The sequence below is a fragment of the Perna viridis genome, chromosome 8 (genome assembly GCF_037379345.1).
Source record: "Perna viridis isolate PV_CMFRI_1.1 ecotype Kerala chromosome 8, ASM3737934v1, whole genome shotgun sequence".
NCBI classification, from domain to species: domain Eukaryota; kingdom Metazoa; phylum Mollusca; class Bivalvia; order Mytilida; family Mytilidae; genus Perna; species Perna viridis.
Window position 1 is genome coordinate 27306610 of NC_142452.1, and position 17040 is coordinate 27323649.

Consider the following 17040-nt stretch of genomic DNA (forward strand, 5'->3'; position numbering starts at 1 on the left):
GATCTCTAAATATTTTATGTGCATTTTCTTTTCTATACGTGCAGTGATTTCTTTTTTACGTGATGTGAACAAAAATTTTATGATGACGTGTGACCCCGGAACTTTTCGATCCGGTGTAAACTTCAAATCAGTCCGTAAAAGGCAAAATAGACGTCACAATGCTGATTAGAAAAATGCTAAACGAAATATACTTGGGTAGTACGTCTATCCAGTCACCATAAAAAAATAACTTATTTGTTATTTACGTTCAATATTATCATAACTGATATACCTGGAACTCTTGATGACTTGTGGCGATTTTCGTGGTCAGAATATATTTTTTTTTAATTCCAAAAACATGGGAATTTCGACTCCCGCGAAAATTTGCATAAATTCGACTCTGTATCCAAATATACAGAGGAAGATGTTTACAAAATGCTGGTATTTTTAATTGACAACAAATTTGTCCAGTGTGGTGGACGTGTTTTTCAACAAACGGTCGGCAGTCCAATGGGAACAAATTGTGCTCCTTTACTTGCTGACCTATTCCTTCACTCTTATGAGGCTGACTTTATAGCTGATCTGATCAGAAAGAAAGAATGTCGTTTGGCTAGATCCTTCAATCTCAGTTTCCGCTATACAGATGACGTATTATCTTTAAACAATCCTAATTTCGGGGATTTGATACATGGCATCTACCCAAAAGAACATGAGATAAAGGATACTACAGACACTGTGAAGTCAGCCTCATATCTTTACCTACACTTAGAAATCGACGGTAAAGGAAAACTATTTACGACAAACGTGATGACTTTTCATTCAGAATTGTCAACTTTCCTTTCATCGGTGGCAACATCCCTTCGGCTCCCGCGTATTGAGTGTTCATTTCACAATTCATACGTTATGCCAGAGCTTGCCGAAACTACGCAGACTTTTTATATCGCGCTAGAACTCTAACAAATAGGCTTCTGGAACAGAGTTATGTTGCTACAAGATTGAAGTCTTCATTACAGAAGTTTTATGGCCGTTATCATGAACTCGTGGATCGTTATGGTGTATCCATCAGCACCATGAAAACTGATTTATCCAACGGGTCATAGTTTTCCTTCCCTCGTTTGTCTACCCCGGACTTGGCTTTTTATGAGCAACTCGGCGGGTGAGTCTAGAAATGCAGAGGACGCTTACCCTACCGGTGCACCTTGTCCATGCTCCCAGTTTTTAGTGGAGTCCGAGTTGCTCATTTACTTTTGTTACTTTGTATGATTTTAGTTACTTTATGTTCTTTGTTGTGTATGTCTGTTTTCCATGTCTGGTCTTTGTCCCTGGATTAAATTCTTTTGATTACCGCTATAACCTTCGTGGTTCCCTTCATAATCAGAGGTAATTTCAGCCTGTGTTGATATCTTTACTACAAAAGTTAACGATCGACATCACAATTAACATGAACAATATGAAGTTTCTGTCTCACAGATGAGACAAGATGTCTTCAATTAGATTTCACTTCTTACCTGTTTGACTAGCTACCGAATTTGGCCCGTACTGTCTGAATGCACAATAGTTCCTTTGAGATAATTATATCTGAATAAGTTAGGAGAGCTAAGTCATATGTTCACATCGATATTTTGTCAATTAAAATTGTACTACCATCTTGTGAGGGCGCTGAAATTTGACAGAGACATCTTTCATTTGCTTTGATTTTTTTTACTTTGTTATTAATCATGGCGTTTTAAAATACCACAGTTTATAGTGATTTTTTATAGTCATAAACAAAACGTTTTTTTTTATGTCTGTTTTGTTTTGTTTGTTTGTTTTGTTTTGTTTTTTGTTTTTTATTTTGTTTTGTTTGTTTGTTTGTTTGGTTTTTTTTTTGGTTTTTTTGTTTGTTTGTTTGTTGTTTGTTTTTTGGATATCTGTTACCATATCCGCATTATTTACTTCATTTAAATTATGATACTTTGTTGAAGTGAAAGATGTTGCCCAAATGTAAATTGTATTTGACGGGACCCCTCTATGACTCGTGTCAAGGAGTTACATTATTGATGCTATACTATTACCCAATTATGCTGGTGGAGCAGAACAAGCTAAGCCTTCCTGAGCACTTGATTTAGCATCCAGTTTCATGTTGGAATACATGTTGCTAGTGTTTTTAGTTTTCGTGTGATGCCTTGTTTTCCTAATCTTCAGTTTTTTTTTATATCTGAACTGTTTTATTCAGTTCGCTGCATTGTGTATTTAGATCGTCGTTGTTTCCTGTTTTTATGTTCATGTAATGTTGATTTTTTTTTTTTGGAATTTGACATTTTTAATTGTCCCAATGCTGACGCCTTGATACTTTTATTGGCCAATATTCAAGCTTTTAACAAATTTCCATTGATTTCTTGAATTATCAAATCATGAGTACAAGTGCTACATAAAATGTTCACGATATTGTCGTGCGTATTGGATTTGTATTGATTTTTTAATAGTTTTTTATTCGTGCTACTGGAATGGACATTTCACACGCATGTCCCTCTAATAAGACTACAACAAGAAGTACACTTTTTTTTATCATTGTAATAAGTGATTTTGTTTTTCGATTTAACTTTTGGGCTAGTATTAAGTCGAATTTATAATAATTTAGCTGGACAAAAAAAGAAACCTCGAACAAAAATGGCGCAAAATTTTAGGGTTTTAGGGGCTGATTCAGGCGAGGTGTGGCGGGCGTTTAAATTTACAAAGCATTGGTTGTCAGGTGTAGATTTAGGCGGTTTTAGACTGACGCTTCAATTTCTCGCTAATATTACCATAAAATATATCTTCATTGCACCCACTCCAGAAGACTATTTCAAAAATTTAACCTGAAAAAAAAAATTTAACCTCGCTCCACTCGGTGAAATTTTAACTGTGCGCCACCTAATCCAAAACTCCTGGATCCGCCCTGGGTTAACAGTACATTCATCTTGATAGCGTAAATGCATTTGTGAGAGAAAGGGTAATTCAAACAGGTCGTTCAAGGGCATACTTGTATATGCGCCTAGCTATTTTTTTAATTGGTTTAAAAGTAGTAGGTTTCTTAAAAATTCTTTGCTCTTAAAATCATAAACGTACACTCATCTATGGATTTCATAATATATATAATTTTGGCACTCTTAATCTTAGTTCACATTAGATGACATGTGCTTCCATGGTCTTTGATAGAGTATCTCGATGAACACTGTTAAAATCTTTCTGAAAGTCGACAAAGCAATCACATGCGTATTTGAAAGATTTTTGATAATGTAGACTTTTGTCGACGTTAGCCATACATTATCAGGAGTAACGTATTTCAGTCAAAATCAGAATCATTACTTGGATTGTCATGATATTGGTTCTTATATTTTTTCAATAAAACTTATTGAAATCGGTTTTGTACAATTATATTTACTTTTAGGACCCAACAATAATTTACAGATTAGTTGGGTAGCGTCTAAGGCTCACGGCGTCTTTTGATTTTTGGACTCGTGCATATACCTTTCTACAATTAGTCGTCTTGCGGATTCATCCGTCACACATTTACTTCACCTTTTGAATCCCAAATATTAAAAAAAAACTTTTAGAATTCTTTAAATGTCAGTATGCGCCCGTCGACTAAAACTGTAATAGTTCCAAAGATAATATTATACTCGATGGACTCTACCACAACCTTACAAGAAATGAGCATCAAAAAATGTATGTTTTGTAAAGACAGAAACAGTACTTGATATTTTTGCTTTTGGTATCTTGACAATCAATTTTTTCCTCCTTTTACTTATAACCTAATTACAAAAAAACGAGCAGTAAAGCGACTGAACTTCTTAACAATGATATGATAACTTTTGGTGATTAGATATTAAGTCAATACATGACAGGTTGATATTCTAAACTTTGTAGATGTATTTGATGACTTAATGAAATACAGTCACCATTTAATTCGATTTTTGAAATTACTCAAGAAAGAAAAATAAATAACAGAAACAAAATAAACAAACACTATAATTGTTTATAGCTTAAGCATTTCGTACACGCATAAAATATAATTAGATATAATGGTGTTCCAAATCTTAATATTATTGTCTCATTCATTTGAAATCTTACACGGTTGTAAATTGGAATATTCTTGTTTCTTGAGTGAGAAACATATATCTCTACTAGAATCAATAAAACAAATTAAGACAAATATTTGACATTGGAATATTCTAAGAAAGTTAAAACAATCATTAAGTTGAAATATATCTAAACAATGCATTTTGTGACTAAGAATTTGTTGTCCTCTCTTTGTCAACAACAATATATTCGTCATTACCCTTATTGAAATTGTTTTGTTTTTCAACTACTGCATATTCACATCCATTTACACCTGGAGAAATAACATGTTTCACAGTTGACGAATAATCCTTATTCCTCAAATTAGCAGATGTCACAAATCCTTTGTGATCTATTTCCTCCTTAAGATAGGGTTCACACTCGGATTCCCGTTTTTCAACCATACCAAATTCTGAATAGCTTACATCAATGTTTTTGTCACTAGATATTTCAGTCTCTGATACATGATATGTGTGGTTTTCGGTGTATGGAATTTCATTCAAATCTATTTCACTATAGTTTTCTTCCACCTGATAAGCTACTTTGTGCATACTTTTAGATATCTTTGATGAAGATTCATCATTTTTATATTGTTGAACACCATTATCGTCACTTGATACATATAGTATATTGTTTTGTAGTCCATTTTCGTCGACATAATCGTTCACTTCGTTCACTTTATCAGATTCTCTTAATGGCAGCTTTTTTGCTCTACAACAAAGTTAATGTTTTAGTAATCGTAAGTTAAGCGATAAAAGATTTCATTAAAAAAAACTTACTGTTAGATTCTGATATTAATGACAAGTTTTATGTGCAAAGCTACCGACAGAAAGATGCGATATTAAGCATAAAGTAATAACGACACGATGTCGACCAAGAAGGAAATACATTTATCGGTTCCGACAAAACAAGTCGTTCTTAAATGAACAAAAGAAAAAGTAATTTTGAACTTGCAAACGTAAGTATTTGATAGAACGTCTTTTTAAATTGCATAATTGTGAACGATAAAAAAATGGATATATATGTATATTTTTAAAATATGTAACAGAAGTACAATACAGTAAAGACCTTAATAGTTTCATTTATTTTTTTGACTATAAAAATAGCAATCAACTAAATTTGAAAACAGGAACGTAAACATACCTTGATATTTTTACCAGACAGATTACGGCAATAAGTATTAAAATTCCTCCAAAACAACCACTTCCAATGGCTATAAACTTTAGCATAGATTCCTCTAAAGCGTTAAAAAAGGAAATGTGAATACTTATTTGCACAATTAAATCCATTCTTGTTAGTACAATACCGAACCTTGTAACAAGAACATATTTTGATCGAGTGTTACAGTAAATGCAGCATTTTTTTTTAAATTGTCAGTGTGAGAAACATTGTCTTTTAAGTTAAAGCTGATCAATTAGTTTTAGAAACAATTCGTTTAACACGGTATATATTTCCGGCCATTGTCGGTATTTAAATCTTCCATACATGGCCATAGAGACCGAAACACAAAGCACATGTTCGTTGTGTCTTTTATTGTATGTTGCTGCAATGCAATCTGCAGAAACATTGCAGTTACGTTTAGTTGCATTCTTTTGTGGTTGATTATTTGACATTGACAAGGATTATTTGTTGACAAAAAAATGTTTTGCTAAGTTTGTATTATAACGGTCATTGTCATACATTTTTTTTGTTTTCATTGTTATTATGCATTGTACTATAAAAACTTGACATTTTATATTCAACTCTAGAATTGATGTTTAACATACCTTTTTCGTCATTTTGAAACTTACCTCTGTCTCCATATTGTGTGCCATTTGCTGTTGGTTCGCTTTGTTGTGGTGATGTTGCTATATCGTTTAAATTTACTGTTTGTTCGGACGCCACCTCTGCAGTTGACAGAGTAGATTGTTTCGAACTTCCAAGAGATGTCACATCTGATGTTGTTACAAAATCGTCTGTTGATGTTTTTATTTCGACAGTTTGTCTACATGATACTTCTAGTTGAGAATTGGGATCTAGGTGTTCAAAGGCAAGAAGTACTATTACGGAACAACCAATTTTCTAATTTTAGCACAAATATTGATAAAAGTATATGAAAGTTCTACTCTTTCTTTCGTGCATATGACATCAAAGATGCGTGTTTAAATTCAAACATTTTGCCGGTTCTTATATCATTTTAACAAAGCATGTTGATTTTTTTTCGTTACCTTACCAAAGTAATCATTTAAAACATTCAAAAAAAAATACTGGCTGCTGTAGTTTTAAAGTGGGAACGAATTTACTTTTTTTTTTCAAATAATGAATTCAGTGCAATTTGTAGACTCATTTTAGAACAACAAATGTAAACTGCATGCAATCAAACATACCAACTTCCAATTTAAAACAGTAACTTGTGTTTCCATCAGGTTTCTCCCTTACTAGAATTATATTAATGTGAATACTTGTTCCGCTGATAGGCATTGAACCGTTTATGTTACAGCTTTGTGATCGCTGTTGTGTTAGAGGCTGTTCAAAATATACACTACTACCACAATCACTTGCGGCGTTTTGGCTTGAAAATACATTGAAAGCATTGTAATATTTTAAAGTCCTATTTTGTGGCGCTTGTGATTTTATTTGTGCAACGCAAGTGCACTTCGTTATGCTTTCAAAATTATTTAATAAAAATCCATCGACTACAATAGGATTGGTTGCTGCGGAATCACTAGTACAAAATCTGACAACTGTAAAAAAGGAGTTAATTAAATATTAAAGAAATGACACGAAAACCATAAATAATCGTGAGAACAAAAATACAATTGCTTGTCTTTTTGTTGTTTATTTAACCAAAAATGTTCTATCTGATGCATAAAATTTTTCATATTCCATATTAAAGTATAATCAATGAAACCAAGGTTATAGCGGTAATCAAAAGAATGTAATCCAGGGACAAAGAACAGACATGGAAAACAGACATACAAAACAAAGAACATCAAGTAACTAAAATCATACTTACAAAGTAACAAAAGTAAATGAGCAACTCGGACTCCACCAAACCTGGGAGAATGGACCAGTTGCACCGGTAGGGTAAGCGTCCACTGCTTTTCAAGAAACACCCGCCGAGTTGCTCATAAAAAGTCAAGACCGGGGTAGACAAAAGAGAAAGGAAACCTATGACACTTTGAATAAATCATGGTGCAGATGGATACACCATAACGATCCGCGAGTTCATGGTGACATCCATAAAACTTCTGTAGTGATGACTTCAATCTTGTTGCAACATAACCCTGTTCCAGAAGTCTGTTTTCTAGAATTCTAGCGCGATGCAAAAAGTCTGCGTAGTTTGGGCAAGCTCTGGCATATTGTGTGAATTGTGATATAAACATTCTATACACAGGTGCTGAAGGGATAATGCCTCAGATGAAAGGAAAGTTGACAATTATGAATACAAATAATCACATTTGTCATAAAGTTTTGTCAATAGTTTTCCCATACCATCAATTTCTAAGTGTAGGTCAAGATATGAGCCTGACTTCACAGTGTGTCTAGTGTCCTTTATTTCAAGTTCTTTGGGGCAGATGCGATGTATCAAATTCCTGAAATTAGGATTGTTTAAAGATAATACGTCATACGGAAACTGAGATTAAAAGATCTAGCTAAACGATATTCTTTCTTTCAGAACAAATCAGCTATAAAGTCAGCCTCGTAAGACTGAAGGAATAGGTCAGCAAATAAAAAATTCGTTTTAGTAAATGCATCATGAATTGCACGTGTTTCCTGAATTTATTGTAGCTAAATGTAATTTTGATTTGTTTAATATACTGTAATAGATAAATTAATTAATATGAACAGTAATATCTGAACATAAATATCTCTTGACAAGTACAAAGTAATCCTGCTTTTAAATATTTTAATTAAGAATACTACATACCTGAAACATGTTTGTTTTTAGCTTCATCAGTGCATATAGTGCAATCAACGTTTCCAACACCTTTATAAAGACAAAAGCAATTGGGTAAAAGCTGTTAATGGATATATTGGTCATTATTTTGCTGCAAACAAAAAGCGACATGAACAACAAAACATTATGTACAGAAACAGAAAGATTCTCACCAAATTCTGGAATGATAACGGGTGCGCTGGAATTGTTAGTAGTTTCTGTTCCTGCAAGATTGTGATGCTCAGTAAAGGTCCAGTTCAGTAGAAAAATAATCTGTATATGCGGAGTCTAAATCATTGTAATACCTGCATTAATTTTTTATTCATGGGTATAGACACTACACAAACTACACAACTTTAATTATTACTGATGTTGGAATAATCATCTTTTCATCTTAAATACACTTACCTGACGCAATGACTGTTATGATAAGTGTAATCCATGTACAAGGGCATCTTAATCAGAATATTCAACATCTTTCTGTGGTAAAAAGACAAATTATCATTTATTTATTTTACTATTCTTCCATTTTAAGAGTAGATGTTAAATTGTAAATGACGAAATAACAGTTGTTAAAGTTATTTGAATTGTATTCGATCTGATGAAATGGTTCAAAATTATCTATGCTTTACAAAATATCCAATAAGAATTAATATAACGACAATAGGTATGGTGTATATGTTAAAGAGACAATAACCCCTCCGGATCGGAAATATCAGCCAAAGTGCACAATTTGGTCTTCAATGAACGACAAGGAAGTCCTGATACCAAAAGGCAGGCTGCAGGGTTTGAGAATGACGGTACATCATATGTCATTAAATAAGGACACAACCTGTATCATGCTAAATACTGCTTTAAAACATACAAAGCACATACATTTCAATAACATCAATGTTCATTTGTTTTGCTTACCTTAACCTATACACAGATTCGTATTACAGTGTTAAATGTGTATTCTTAGTCAAACAACACGAAGTCTATCCACCATGTACAATACACAGTTTAATTAAATTCTTACACGCACCGCCTACTTGTAAACAGTGAACATTTGACTATTACTCAGCAAACATGTTGATTTAAATGGCTTTTAACAAAAGTGAATCATAATAGCCAGTACATACTTTTATTAGATTTTAACAAATAAAGATTATATTTTACTATTGTCGTGTACTATACAGACGGATTGAACACCTGTACAGTGGGCGTATTTTCCTCTGTTTACCAATATATATATATATATATATATATATATAGAAAGGTCTAAAAAATTCCCAACGATGTTAGAACTGTCAAATTTGCAACTTTTTGGTCGTTCCCTCCGCGGGACTCGAACTCGTACATCTGTGACATCTATATCTATCTAGACCACTCGGCCAGCTAGAATATATAAAAATATAGCTTTCGCTGGCCGGGTCATTCCTCCTCGTAGGATTAATCTAGGGCTGTAACTTAGAACACGATGTATGGTAGTACGGGACAGTTCATTTAGATGTTATTATGTAGGATAGAGGATCAAATTAATGATGCATGTCACAACAAATCAATATTATACAAACGTCTTAGAATGTTACGACTCTATTCACTACACTGCTCCAGTGAGGTGATCAAATGCACACCAAACTGAAGCAACTGTTTTGCATAACTTTGTAAAAATGATTGCCTTTCCTCAATTCAAAAAGCTATGCTTCGGTTTGAATAATAGAATCGGAGGTATATATTTTCCAAAGCAGGTTATGTTCTTAAACAGCAGAGAAGCTTGCAAAAATACATGTACAAGCAACTATTTTCGAACGTGTTCATGATAAAATTTCACACAAAAAAATATCTTTGTTAAATGATATGTGTCAATTCTATTTTTTTTTTACTTTTATTATTATTTTTGTTGTTGTTGTATAAGAACTTCCTTAATTTTTTTGTCTACTGTCTGCCGAACCCTAACTATTACCGGAGACCATCTCAAGAATAAAGTATTTACGTAAACACACGTATACACACGTTGCCTTGAGGCTCACATTGTACTCGTTATGCCTTACATGTATAGATAAATAATTCAACCTGATTTTTTCTACAAGTATTTTCATGACCTCTTGAATGATCAAGAATAAAATGTACTCAAAATGATTATTACTTTAGTGTAGCAAACGATTATATGTCATTTCTCATTTAAGTTGCCTTGTACTTAAAGTAAATAACGCATTGTTTAATCTACTTAGGTGACAAAATGTATTTGAAAAAAGAATAGATTTTCATTTTCCCCCAAATAAATGTCCTCCATTGCAAGATTATTTCGTTTTAGGAAAAAATATTGGGTAGTGTTTTACACAAGAAGAAATGTTACAAAAATTAACGCAAAGACAATGTCTAATGTAAAAACTCAGTTATCTTTCTTTTACTTTAGTACTACAGAATCCCTTAAAGTGGTTAATATTCCTAATGACAAATGTGTGAGGTTTTAATATACGAGTTCGTTTTGCAAGCTTTGAAAACAATGATATTAAGTATTTCAAGTTTTATATCGATTTTCATTCGATCTTTGTACATGTAGTAAACATTCAATAAACGAATTGTTGTTTTGTATTGTGTAGGTGTGTTTTTGTGTTGTTTTCTTTTTAGCAACTGTAAACTTTTTTCCTCAATTACTTTCAGTAACGAGGTCTTTAGTTTTATTAACGAGGCGGTTGCAATGAAACTATTTTAATTTAACAGTTACTACAAGAATCACTGTCACTTGTATTACACCTTCATTGTCAGAACGATAGCTGATGATTGTTCTTTCTCTTTTTTAGGTCCAATATTTTCAATTACTGTAGCCTTTCACCAACGAATTTGTTTTTAACGATTGCCTATTCCCATCCCGTATTCTTTCGTGCATATTCATCGAGGAAATCGCTTTTATTGGCTGGATTGTCATAGTGTCTCGGTGTTCGTTTGTTTCTCCTGAAAGGGTTAAACAGGAATGAAAAAGCTATTAATTTGTTGTCTTTAATCATGTTCATGTATAACCTGTGAACCAAGGACGAGCATGTCACAAAACTTAACATGGTTTAAATCAAGACATTAATGAAATAACATTTAATTTTACAGTTTTGCAATTTCATCTAAAATTAACAAGATTAGAAGCAGCATTTTAGCTCCATGTGTATGTTTCTAGTTCTTATTTCTACGATCAAACATTCCAAATTCCTGCAACTGGAAATTAGGAGACATTTATTTATAAGTTCATAGTTTTAATTTATGTCTTAATCTAGTACCCTCAAGATTACCGTTTTAAACATCCTGCACACAAATGGCGCAGACTTCCCTTCACATCATTAGAGTTTCAGTAATGATTTAAATGAGGAATGACTGGTATCATATTTAGTTTAACTTTATATCAAAGTTCGTACAGTACCTGAATGGAAAAAATTCGCATTTAATGGGGAAGGAGCTATGGGTCATGAGTCATTAGAGAAGTGGAATGGGTATTAATAAGACACACCTTAATGATGAACACATTTTTTCTTTATTAATCAATGCAAATATTGTATTTCATAAGTATACGCCATGAATTAATCTAGTAATATGCACAAATTATCTATACTACGTGTGGGGCAATGGTGAATATAAATGAGGAATAAGACATGGGCAATGGGGGATGGGAATTTGGGAAAGAGGGAAGTTCACCTATTTTTACGCTGTCGTAAGTGACAAAGGGTCAAATAAGGTTTAGAGTATGATGAAATAACTTCTTTTACAGAAACACTCAGATCAGATCAGATACACTCTAAGAATTAGCGTCACCATGATCTGATTGACACTTATTTAGTGTCCATTTCAAATTATACATACTACCTTCAAATGTCATATTTGTGTTTCTTCCTGGGTCTCGACAAATAGAAAGAATCAAAAGCGTACCATAATTCCACAACATCAGTGTTCACTCACAACATCTTGGGTTTATTTTCGGATTTCCAAAGTTATCATTCCGGTTTTACTAGTTTTGATTTCATGAATATTTTAATTCATTCATGATTTCTTCAAATATTGGAATAACAGTATTATCACGCAAAGCGTAATGAAATTGTTAACATAACATTCAGACGAGTTGACCTTTTGATAATCACAATATTCTGATCATGTTTTCCTATGGTGGATTAAAAGGCCTACCTTGCGATTTTGACCACACATATTACCGAAAAGATTAGTACCACGCCTGCTCCGAATCCAATAGCAACGTATATGAGAATAGCGTTATCAAAAACGTCTGAAACGATAACAATTTTTAATCTATATTTCACCTATACATTTCCTAATATTTGATACTTTATGGTACAGTACAATTATATGAATGAAAAAGAAAACGTCTTTTTTTCAGTAAATTTTGGACTGATCGTGCATTCACATGATCGATTTTGCTAACCTTGTACCAACTTCCTATTTTATATTTCATGTTAAAATTCTGTTAAAAAAAGGCTTTACTAACGATGCAAATACTTGGGTAAAATACTACAAAAGACAAAACAAAACATCAGTTAAATGTTTGACTCAGTGACAAGTCAATCTAACTTCAAAAACCCCACATAAATAAGTATGTGTATACTAAAGTAGACACCATTAAGTGTTATGAATTACCTTCAAACAAGGAATTTTATTCAATTGAAATTTGTGTTGTTGCGCTCCCTTGTTAATGCATTTATTCAAATAAAACGAATCAGATATGTCGCATTGTTAGACTAGCAAGAAACCGATAGACCTAACCCTCCGGTAGACTACTCTCCGCTTCTAAACTGGGTAACATATAAGACAAACATAGAGCACTTGTATACAGTCCTCCATGACTTAAGCATCACCTGTTTTTCTGGATCTAATATTTTTTTCTATAACATAAAATATGATACGTTGAAAAAATTTGTACGAAAATGCATAGGTCATTAGGAAATTTGTAGAGCAAAAATCAACAACACAAAAGGCGATTTTAAGTTTCAGTTCAACATTATATTTTTAGTGTTCACAAAATCATAGTCATACAATAAGTTTTGACGTCAAAGATTCACACATTTACTGTCGTTTGGCGTATTTTCTATCAATATCTACTATAACCTCCACGTTTCCGGTGCAAATGTTCAACACACCGCCTCATTCCAGCAACTAAACGCCTTAGATTGTACTGTGGGAATTTCTGCCACTCTTCACCGAGAACGGCTCCATTTCTTTTGCATTTTGGTATTTTGGGTCCCGTTTATTCATCCTCCAGCTCCTTAAACTCCAGTGACGATAATGTCTTGCCCACTACAGACGTGCACGGCGGCTCCTCCTTGTCACTTCTGTTCGTTACAAAGGTCTTCGAGCATATAAACGTAAACTGTGGACCCCCGAATTACTGTCCTGTCACTAATGCGACCAGCGGTAAGCCACATCCTACGTTACTCTCTGGCTGTAGAAAATGGATGTAATCTGGCTTGACTGGCAAGGAAACGATTCTCTCTAGGGGTCGTTTTACGGGGTCTTCCGGATCCTGGAAGATCTTCGGCGGGTGTTTCTAGAAAAGCAGAAGACGCTTATCCTACCGGTGCATCTGGTCTATACTCCCAGTTTTGAGTGGAGTCCGAGTTGCTCTTTTACTTTTGTTACTGTGTTTGTATTATTTTTAATTTATTTTATGTTCTTTGTTCTGTTTGTCTGTTTTCCATGTTTGGTCTTTGTCCCTGGATTATATTCTTTTTATTTTCACAAGGATGTTGGTTCCCTTGATTACTCTTTCGACTGATACTGTCTGTCTATACCTGCTAATCACACACCCCAAAATTATTATTTTTTTTATAAAAATTGATTTTAGAAAATGTATAGGTGATGCTTAACTTTTGGCAGACTGTATAATTCAATACTAAAAATGTATATACAAAGAAAGAGTGTAATGATAACAAGAGTTGTAGTCCAGAAAAATACATAGAGATACATTGATCTCAAAATTTCTCTAAGTCGCTTGACAAATAAATGACGCAAGGAAAACTCGCTTAAAACCTTGCTATTTGACGAAATTCATTTAATTTCATTTGAGGTTGTACACTTGTTCCAATTATATTATGACTGAATTTCTTAATTATGGTTTTAGTTTTGTAATTTAATGTGAGTGGGCTTCGGTGTTTGCGTATGCAACTCGAAAAGTTTTGTATTTATTTATTTCTTAATCGTATTTACCTTTATATCTATTTACTCTCTCACCAGACTCACCAGCTTGTGAGTTCTTCGCTTTTGTCTCGAATTGCTGTGTAGACGTTACAAAATGTTTCGTTATTCCAACTGAGTCCGATGCCATGTCCTTAAAATACCTTACGTTTGACACAGTGTTAATGTTTGTACTTTGAAGTGATGCCATTTTGGTCTTATCAACATTGACTTTTGACGCCATCTTGCTGTTGCCAGTAGCAATACATAAAATGTGCAATAGATAACTGCTATCTGAAATTAAATAATATATATATATATATATATATATATATATATATATATGCACAAATCTTCATTTGCTTATACGTCTGATGTGTTTTCATAATCTTTTTAAACAAAAATACATTTTTACTAATTCGTGGGGGTGCCGGATTATTAAAAACAAATAAGGCCAAATTAACAGTGTTGCGCTTTCGAATACAAAAATAAATGTTCAACGTGCTTCAATATAACTGTTGAGCTTAATGTAACTCACGGAAGCAATAGCTAGCGGGTTAGAATGTCAAATCTCTCAAACATGTTATAATTGCTTGTTCCGACAACCAGTTAGCATACAATCTCTTAAATGTAAATGTCCCTTGTTAAGTTAAGGAATAGTGACGAGTCACTCCAAATACATTAAAGTTAACAAACTTTAATGTATTTGGAGTGAATTGTCTTAGGCGAGACAAGACCATAGAAGCAGTAAAATTTGCTTTAAATTTCATAAAAAATAGATAAGCATTTGAAACATCTAAACTCTCGACAACATTGACTGATTTTAATCAACAAAAAACATTGATGAGGGTGATTCAAAATTATGGTCTGTAATATAGGTAATTGTTTACACTCTGTAGTGTTGAATATGATTGTATTACTTCTTACCTTAATGAAATTATTTAAGAATAACTGCTTCAAATTACATTCTCTTTCATACAAATAGAAATGACCATGTCTCAGAAATACAGTGTATTATTCGGTTACGAAAGGCCAAAACAATAGTAATAATGCAAAACTGAAATATGAAAACACTTACCCACTCTTAGTTTAAAACAGTAACTGTCGTTTCCATATAGTGGCTCCTTCACCAAAGAAAAGTCTATATTGATGTGTTCACTAATAATGGAAATATATCCTTCTACATGAAAACTTTTTAATTGGCCTTGATTTGACGTTAGTATAATGGCTACTCTGCCACCACAATCACTTACGTTTCTAGATACTTCGTAAGGATTCTGAAATGTAGGCATCGTGGTTGAAGAAAGTGGAGGTACTGTATTTTGCACACATATACAATGTTTAATATTTACATTGTTATCATAAAACCTATCTACCACAACGGGATTTTCACTGGTACAGAATCTAACCACTGTTAAAAGAAAAAAAAATAACAGTGAATGCTATCACCTTGTGTTAATGTTCTTTATTTCGTTGATAAAACAACAATGACGGGGTTATAATAATTTCTATTTTTTAATCATGTTTTCATTTTTTAAGACTGTATGAAGGTAGAAATAAATATTGACTATTTTAGTTTACAAATAAGGAAAACAAAACATTTAAATTATTTGTTTAATTCCGTCTGTGCGTGCATAATCAAAGACACAGCTTTGATTATTACCTCAACAAACCAGTAGGTGAATGATCAACCGTGTTATGTTTCTTTTGATAGATACTAGTAAGTGATGTTTATACCAAAGATAAAACTACATGTCATTGTTATTGACTGAAAGTATATTCTGTTCATTTCTTTACATTGTGAAGGAGTACCTTTGTCCACTTTAGTGCTAACAGTGTAGTCTACGCTCCAAACACCTATATAAAAATAGAGGACAATCGTAGTTGATACTTTTAAATAATAATTTATGCGTTGAGTTTGCTGAACTGCGTGAATGACGTTTTCACTTAGTATAGCATTATTTGATTATGCAATTTAAATACCTCCTTAAGTGATAGTGACAATTTATATGACCTTCGGACGCTTGGTCGGAGTTTGGTAAGAAGCAGAAACTGTTCACTATGAGTAACCAGTATGATCACCGATTTTAGTTGGTCCTTTGCTTCGCGAACTGTTTGCTGTTTTGTGTTGTGTGGCTTCTTATTCTGTTGTTCTGTTTAAATATTCCTGGTATTGTCTTCTTACTGAGGTTGGTCACTTTTGTAAATGTCTCTCTACTATGGGACGAGATGTATATGCTCTTCTCATAGATATAAATTTGTTCATTCAAAAGCAATATGTTTCTATTTTTATACATTTTTATCACGAAAATAAACAGTGGTTAAATTCAATGCATTTAGAGTTAATTGTGCTAGGAAGCAAAACTTATAAAAATATAATTATTAAAATGAAAAAGAATGATTTAGATTTTTTTCAAATATTGTCTCCGCTATAACATAGATAATAACTTTTTTGTATAGTATAATTTTACCATAGTCACAATTGTTTTTGTCAATAACACATCACGACCCTGTTATTTTTAGAACTTTTAATTTGGAATTTACTTGTTTCTTTTACTTTTTATTGTTATTAGGTTCGATCTGCGTTGTTTTTACTTTTTATGATTCTTGTTTATCTATTTCATGTTACATTTAAACTTTAACCTCAATATGTAATTGTATTTGATATTATTTTTTTTACAAATTTTCTTCAAATACATGCCAGTGGTAGTAGCCCAATATTTATCATAAGACATGGCCTGTATTTATCACACAGGCTAACATATTGTTAAGTATCTCTCCAGATAAGAATCTGGCACAATGTGGTTTATGGTTGGAAACCCCACATATTTTTACTTTTGATATTGTGTTTAAAATGTTTAAATAAACAGACAGTTATATGTGGGTTTTCATATTATCCTTGTTCATAAAGATATAAA

General features: G+C 32.7%; 1 protein-coding gene across 1 annotated transcript; it reads right to left on the reverse strand.

The window, feature by feature from the left end:
- Positions 1 to 3977: 3977 nt before the first annotated feature.
- LOC148610050 (uncharacterized) lies at positions 3978 to 8420 on the reverse strand. The gene is made up of 5 exons (XM_088541999.1): positions 8387 to 8420; positions 7970 to 8029; positions 5850 to 6074; positions 5203 to 5296; positions 3978 to 4770 (listed from the first exon to the last, which is right to left on the reverse strand). The coding sequence occupies exons 4-5, from the start codon at positions 5286 to 5288 to the stop codon at positions 4230 to 4232; spliced, it is 627 nt and encodes a 208-aa protein (XP_088398125.1). The 5' UTR covers positions 5289 to 5296; positions 5850 to 6074; positions 7970 to 8029; positions 8387 to 8420; the 3' UTR covers positions 3978 to 4229.
- Between the last annotated feature and the right edge of the window lie 8620 nt (positions 8421 to 17040).